General features: G+C 41.1%; 1 protein-coding gene across 12 annotated transcripts in view; it reads left to right on the top strand.

The window, feature by feature from the left end:
• Positions 1-408: 408 nt before the first annotated feature.
• The window catches only part of PICALM (phosphatidylinositol binding clathrin assembly protein), a 109,498-nt gene continuing 102,355 nt past the window's right edge, over positions 409-7,551 (top strand). For 10 of the 12 annotated variants that reach the window (XM_054576385.1, XM_054576383.1, XM_054576384.1 and 7 more), the window contains exon 1: positions 446-634. In XM_054576385.1, the coding sequence (XP_054432360.1) occupies positions 505-634 (130 nt within the window). In that variant the 5' untranslated portion in view covers positions 446-504. Of the gene's footprint in view, positions 635-7,551 lie in introns of all 12 variants that reach the window. The other 2 variants (XM_054576387.1, XM_054576386.1) reach the window with 1 other exon arrangement.

The following is a 7,551-nucleotide window of genomic DNA, read 5'->3' as shown; positions in this document are numbered from 1 at the left end:
GCGGGCCTCTTGTTGCGCCCGCCGGGCGGGTTCCATCACGTTACACGCGGGCACCGCCCCGCTCTTCCCTCGCTGAGCGAGGGAGGGCGGGCGTCTAAAGGGAAAGAGAAGGGAAAGGGGCGGGAGGAGGAGGAGGGGGCGGTGCTGGAGTCACGTGACCCAGGGCAGCCCGGAAAGCTCCGAGGAGGAGCCTGGAGCCGCCATTTTCCTGCAGCTGCCTGTCCCTCTTACTCTGCCCGGCTTCAGCTGACCAGGGAAGGGGTGGGCTGAACTGAGGCGGGGGCAGGGAAGCGCCCGACACCGTGCCTGACCCCGCGGGTGACACGAACTGGTTCTTTCCGGCCTGGGTGGCAGCGCGCGGCCTTCAGCCCCGCCCCAGGCCGGCGGGCAGAGAAGGAGCCGGTGGGGGTAGGGGGTGCGGTGGGGGGTGGGGGTCCGCCGGCGCTTGGGGGTCCCAGTCCCCGCCGGCTGCGGAAGGGGAGGGGTGGCGGAAAAGCCGCAGAGATGTCCGGCCAGAGCCTGACGGACCGAATCACCGCCGCCCAGCACAGTGTCACCGGCTCCGCCGTATCCAAGACAGTATGCAAGGCCACGACCCACGAGATCATGGGGCCCAAGAAAAAGCACCTGGACTGTGAGTGAAGCCCGTTGTCCCGCGACCCTCGCCTCTCTCTCCATCTCTTCTTACCCACCCCTGTAGCTACCCTTTCCCTCCCTGCCCCTTGTCTGGGACCGCGGGTCTTGAGCTCGGTCGTTCGAGCCGTATTCTTTTGCTTCCATCACACCTGCCTTGATCGTTTCCGTTCCCTGTCTAAAAATCCCTGACAAGCCACTCCCCTCCGGATTCTTAGGGGACCCTCGCTTCCCTGACAGTGCGCCGCGATGCCCCATCACACCCGGTCAACGTGCCTCGGCCACCTGGCCTCTCAACTCCCTGCCTACTCCATGTACCGCAGCCTTCTCTTTCATCCCACGGTAGTCGCCCTCTCCTGAGCGTCTCCCTGCTTGCTCCCGGTCTCACAGTCCCATTGTTTCTCATTAGCCTTCCTCGGGTTTCCGTGAACGCCTGCTGGCTTGAACCCGGATCCCTTTTCTCCGCAACCCTGAGGGCTGCCTCCCTTCAAGTGATTCCCACTTCCTTTGCTCCACTAGCTGCTTCTCCTGTCCCTTCCTGGGTTGCTGTTCCACCTTTGCAACCCACATTTGTGTTACTTTGCCTCTGTAGTTTAGTTAAATTCCTTCGTCTCCTTTTATTTTAAATATCATACTCAATACCCGCCTTTAATCCCAGATTACTTTCTTCGTTGAAGTGGAAGTAAAGGGATTCCGTTTGGTGTAGGGAAACCTTTGTGGAAAGTTGGGATTTTTAATTGCCTCTGGTGGAATTTAATCATTGTGTTTTCCTCTTTTTGGACTTGGGTGAGTTGTGAATGTCAGGCAAGCCCCCATCCCCCCGCCTTGTTTTTTGTTCTAGTGGGGATATGGGAAAAGGTTTGTTAATACTGGTGTCGTTTCCTGGAACTGTTAACAAACCTGGCAGTTTGAATTTAGAGTCTCGGGTGTGAAGCATAGACTTTTGGAATTCAGAATGGTTTAATAATCAAACCTACAAATAACATACATGTCTTTATAAACTGATGAAAATGTTGGATGGTGCTTGAGCTTGGACTTCATTTTAATTTTATGCTAATTATCTTTTGGGGAACTAGCTTTTCTTACACGGCGAAATGTAACTCCATTCACTAACTTATATACAACCACTAGACCTGACTCCTCCCAACTTTTTCCAAACCTGGAAGCTACCTGTAGTGTCCGCCCTTTTCTTTCCACTCCTTTACCTCCAGGTACAAAGCTCAGTGGATTACTCAAGCTTTGACTCAATGGAGTTTTGACCCAAAACTTTTCAGGGCAAAATAGGGAAATAGGTGCAGTAAGAAGTTCCTTTTTTACTACCCTGACTGACTTAATCCTGCATGAAAGTTACTTTGCTTGAATGATAGAAGCAAGAGTGTGCTTGTCCTGAAAGAAAATTCACTGACAGGAGTCCCGTTTTGATTTTTTTATTTGGACTCTGGCCGTCTGGCTTGAACTTAAAAAAAAAAAAGTGCAAAATGTGAATTCTTCCAAGATACTTTCCTCATGAAGTACTGCTAAAACAAGTTTTTGCTACAGACAAACCCATTATTCATTGTGACTGGTTCCTTTGCTAGAAAAGTTTTAAAAAATACATAAATATATATAAAATCACTGCTTGGTTCTCTGGATACACAAGTCATGCAGGCTGCTTTTTAACCTCAGCCCTTGCCTGTGTAGAGAATGCAGACTGTATTTAAATGGTGACATTTTAATACACAATTTAATTAAAACTCACTGTGAAAGTGTTTTTTTTTTTAAATTATCTGATGTTTGGAATAGACATTTCTACTGTTCATTGCTCTTCAAATGACTACTTGGCTTGCTCTACCCAGCCTTACGGTTTGCCCTAACACTGTTAATTCTTCTTTATTGTTTTTTATTTTTCTTTTTAGTGATGGGGATAACTGAAGAAACTACTGTAACTGTGAACTATGTATTTTCCTCTTTTCAAAATGATAAATTGTAACAAGAATAGCTACAGCTTTTAAAAGTTCTTATAAAGGTTTTTTGTCATACTTCAAATTTAGCAGTTCTTTTAAATACATTGTCAAAAAGGTCAGAAAATAGGTAAGGTTAGGATGGTGATACTTACTTGGGGATTTGTGAATGTTAACCTTTTCTCTTGTAATAGAAGCTACTGCAGATGGTAGCTGGGATTAAGTTTGGAGGGTACTCTCATGTTTGTAGTTCCTTTTCTCTACCACTTGTGTTTATAAACTGCCACTTACTTAGAACTTGAATATTACTGGTAATGCTTGACTTTCTTAAAAAATAATTTCGTATAAATAAGGATCCCTTACTCTTTATTTCTTTTCACTGAGATTTTTAAAATATAGTGATACTATTTTTCCTCTATAGTTTAGAATGCATTTCTAAACAGTTCTCACTAATGGAATCACTTTAAGTGTAGTCTGACCAGTGAATAGTTTTTTCTAAACACCTTCCATTTACACTTTAATGTACTTTGAGAAAATTGAAAAGGTTATCACAGTTCAGGGTCTTGATACCATGCATTTTAGGCATTAATGTAGGGATGATTTTTCCTCTTGTAGGAAGTTTTCTTTCTAGTAAAGGCTTAGTTCTGTTGCACCTTTTAATGTCTGCCTAAACTATTGCCTACTTAGTTGAACATAATGAAAATTATTTCATTATTTATTTATTTATTTTGATTATTTTATTTTTAAATGTTACTTTTTAACAAAATGATGCTTAAGACCTTTTTCTACCCTCTAAGACTTTAGAGTGTGAATGTGGTTTCTATAGTCTTCCCCAAGATCTTTCTGTATTTGGAGGTGATGATTATAATTGATGAATTAATGGCTTACTTCATGCTGTATTATATGAGGTCTGTCCAGAAACTATCCAGCCATATATTATGCAAATAGACACGTTTATTTTTTTTAAAAAAGATTTTATTTATTTTTAGAGCAAGGGGAAGGGAGGGAAAAAAAGAGGGAGAAAAACATCCGATGTGTGAGAGATACATTGATCGGTTGCCTCTTGCATGTCTGCAGGTGGGAGCTTGGTCCACAACCCAAGCGTATGCCCTGACTGGGAATTGAACCGGGAGTTTTCCGTTCACAGGCCGGCACTCAGTACACTGAGCCACAACAACCAGGGCATAAAGACATTTATTGAAGAAGATACAAGATACAAGAAACATTGTACATAGAATAATGACATCCTACTGCCCTTCAAAGTAGGCACCTTGGGACCTCACACAGGTCTCCCAGTTGCCATCTGCTGCCCCACTGTATTTTCCCAAATCTCATCGAGGGTCTCAAATCTCTTCCCTTTCAAAGGTGATTTTAGGTTTGGGAAAAGTCAGAAGTCTCAGGGCACCAAACCTGGGCTGTATGGGGGCTTCATCACCTGGGTGATTTGATGTTTTGCCAAAAAAACTGCATGAGATGGGATGCATGAGCAGGTACATTGTTGTGATAAAGCTGCCAATCCCAGTTGCCTATAGCTGTAGCCTTCTGAATCATCTGAGTAGTTTCTGTGGAGGAATGTTTGAGCTTAACACAAAATTGGATGCAGATTCATTGCTGTACTTGCTTAGCCATTTTGAATGCATTGGCCACGCAGGACACATGCTCATTCAACAGTGCCCTCTGCCCTCACTGACTAGTATAGTGAAGTTGTCATTGTTCACACATGAGCATTCCAGTCCACTCATCTTGGCTGCCCGGTTACATCGATTTGACGAAACTGTTCTTGTTATATTAATGATGGTTGTATGCTGGTTAAAGAAAGATATTTTGCTTTGCTTACAGGTCTCAGTAGATAATAGTGTTATTTAGTGTGTCTCTAATGTGAGTAGAGTTGTCAAACTTGAAACGTATTTGTAAAAACGAACATGATTTGCATTTAAGTTCAGGCCTCTTGTGGCAATAATCAAAGTAGAAGAATAGTAGCCCAAAAGAGTGCAAACATAAATTGTAAGGACTTCAATTTGCCAGGCACTTATTAACCATTGTCTCATTTAACCCTCTTTCTCATTTGTGGGAGAGGCAAACTCCCACAAATGAGAAAATATATAGAAATGAGAAATACAGAAAGCAGTCTCTAACTCCATTTAAAGGAGGCATAGAATTCTTGAAACATCCATAATGATTGAAGTATATACAATTTTTAAATTTATAAATTCTTAAAAAACATTCTTAACCTTTAGTCTTTTTTTATATGAATAATTTTCTTTATACTTGTTTAATTTAGTGTCCTTGGGCACTTACATTGTGACATGTTTCCCTGGAATGTAACATTTATGTTAATGGCTATAATGGCTTCATTTTTTTTTTCCTAAACCATATTTTTCCCAGTTAATATCAAGGGACACTTCATTCCAGCAACCATCTGCCTTATATTGTCTGTAACAAAATCATGTTCTTATTGAGCATCTTAAGCATATCTCAATGGTAGATACAGAATAGATATTTGTGTAAATCTAGACCTACTTAATTTTAATTGTGGAAAATTTTTTTTAAAGTAAGGATTTGTGAATCTTTTGCATATGTACAAGGTGAATTTGTATTTGAGTTCAGTGGTTTGTGTGGCCATTGAAATGTATAGAAAAAATACAATAAAATAAAAACGCAATCACAAAAATCATTATCTTAATAAAAGGAAAATATAAGATATTGAAATGTATTGGAAGTAATTGCCTTTTTTAGCAGATGTCTTGATTTTTAATGTCTTAAGGACATCCAGTGATTGCTTTGTTTGCGTATTGTCAAGAAAGTATCCAGTAACCAGGATTTGATACGCAAGAATGTGCATATGAGGAAGATACTTATTTTCATTATTTGACCTATTCTCTTACTCTTTAATAGTTCTGAAATACAGAAAATGGTAATGGAGCCATGAAAGTGGTAATGTTAAGATTTGACTACATCAGATGACAGATGTCAAATGCCTGAGGTGTGTAGTAGAACTCCATAAATGTAAAATGTTTTTTCTTTGATACATCTAAGTATGTTCCTGAATGTTAAGTATTTTAAAAGAGAAACTCTGAAGAGAACCTGACATACAGCCATTTTGGTACGTACCTTATTTATAATTAGCATTAAGTTAATTATAATTTATTTCACTAAAATATTTTTGTGAAGTAATTAGGCTTCACTGGTGGACTTGTTTTAAGAAATATTTACTACCAGATTAGACAGTTTCAGCCAATGTGGAAGTGTAGGTAGACTAAGATACCCATCTTCTTGCACAACCAAAGGAAGGAAATGACCAACTTAAAAACAACCAGAACTTCCAGAAAATTGAACTGTGTGGAAGTCCAACAACCAAGGAGTTACAGAAGAAACATTTATCTAGACTGGTAGGAGGGGCAGAGACAACAGGCAGTTGGGGTGGAGAGGATACAGGGCAAGGCAGCAGCTGGTGGACTGGGTGGTCCCACATTTGCGTGAGGGTGAAATCAGAGGAACAACTTCGGAGTGAGACAGACAGCACAACCCAGGGTTTCAGTGCCAGCTAAAGCCTCAGAACCTCTGGTTGTAAAAACATGTGGGGGTTGTGGTGGTAGGAGAAACTGCCAGTCCTTTGAAAACAGGGCAAGAGCTGAGCAAGCTGCTGCATTGTTCCCTCTCTGAGCCCTCCCCACACATAGCACCACAACTCAGCGACTTGCCCCACCCTGGCAAATACCTAAGCCTCCACCCCTTACATGACAGGTGCACCAAGACAAAGAAATATGGCCCAAGTGAAAGAACAGATCAAAACTCCAGAAAAAGAACTAAACAACTAGGAGATAGACAATCTATCAGATGCAGAGTTCAAAACACTGGTAATTGGGATGCGCACAGAAATGGTTGAGTATGTCCACAAAATAAAGAAGTGAAGGCTATACAGAGTGAAATAAAGAAAAATATACAGGGAACCAATAGTGAAGGGAAGGAAACTGGAGCTCAAATCAATGATTTGGAACAAAAGGAAGAAATAAACATCGAACCAGGACAGAATGAAGAAACAAGAATTCAAAAAAAATGAAGAGTGACTGAGGAACTCCTGGGACAACTTGAAACATACCAACATCCAAATCATAAGGATGTTAGGAGAAGAAGAGCAAGAAATTAAACTATTTGAAAAAAAGAAAATGAAAACTTCCCCAATCTGGAGAAGGAAATAGACATACAAGTCCAGGAAACTCAGAATCCCAAACAAGTTGGACCCAAAGAGGAACATGCTAAGACACATCATAATTAAGTTGCCAGAGATTAAAGATAAGGAGAGAACCTTAAAAGCAGCAAGAGAAAAGAGTTTCCTACAAAGGAATTCCCATAAGACTATAAGCTGACTTCTCAAAAGAAATTTTACAGGCAGGAAGAGGCTGAAGAGAAATATCCAAAGTGATGAAACGCAAGGACCTATAGCAAAGATTACTCTCCAGCAAAGCTATCATTTAGAATGGAAGGGAAAATAAAGTGCTTCCCAGATAAGATAAAGGAGTTCATTGTCATCAAGCCCTTGTTAAATGATAAAGGGACTTATCTAAGAAAAAGATCAAAACTGCGAACAGCAAAATGACAGCAAACTCAACTATCAACAACTGAAACAGGAACAGAATCACAGAAATGGAGACCATTTAGAGGGTTAGCAGCAGGGAAGGGGTAGGGGGAGAGTGGGGTAAAAGGTACAAGGAATAAGAAACTTAATTGGTAGGTACAGAATAATAGATGGGGGGAGGTTTATATCAGTATAGGAAATGGAGAAGCCAAAGAACTAATTTGTACAACCCATGGATATGAACTAAGTTTGGAGGGAATGCTGGAGGGAAAGAGGGTGTGGGAGGAGGGGGATAAAGGGGAGAAAAAAGAATGGGACAACTGTAATAGCATAGCATAATCAGTAAAACACAAAAATACTATTAGATTTCACTCAGTTTTTGTCCTTATAACAATGCTTTTT

This window comes from Pteronotus mesoamericanus, unplaced genomic scaffold, assembly GCF_021234165.1.
Source record: "Pteronotus mesoamericanus isolate MK-2021 breed Mesoamerican mustached bat unplaced genomic scaffold, CSHL_Meso_final contig_33, whole genome shotgun sequence".
NCBI lineage: Eukaryota > Metazoa > Chordata > Mammalia > Chiroptera > Mormoopidae > Pteronotus > Pteronotus mesoamericanus.
Note: the sequence above shows the minus strand (reverse complement) of the source record. Positions and strands in the feature narration are given on the sequence as shown.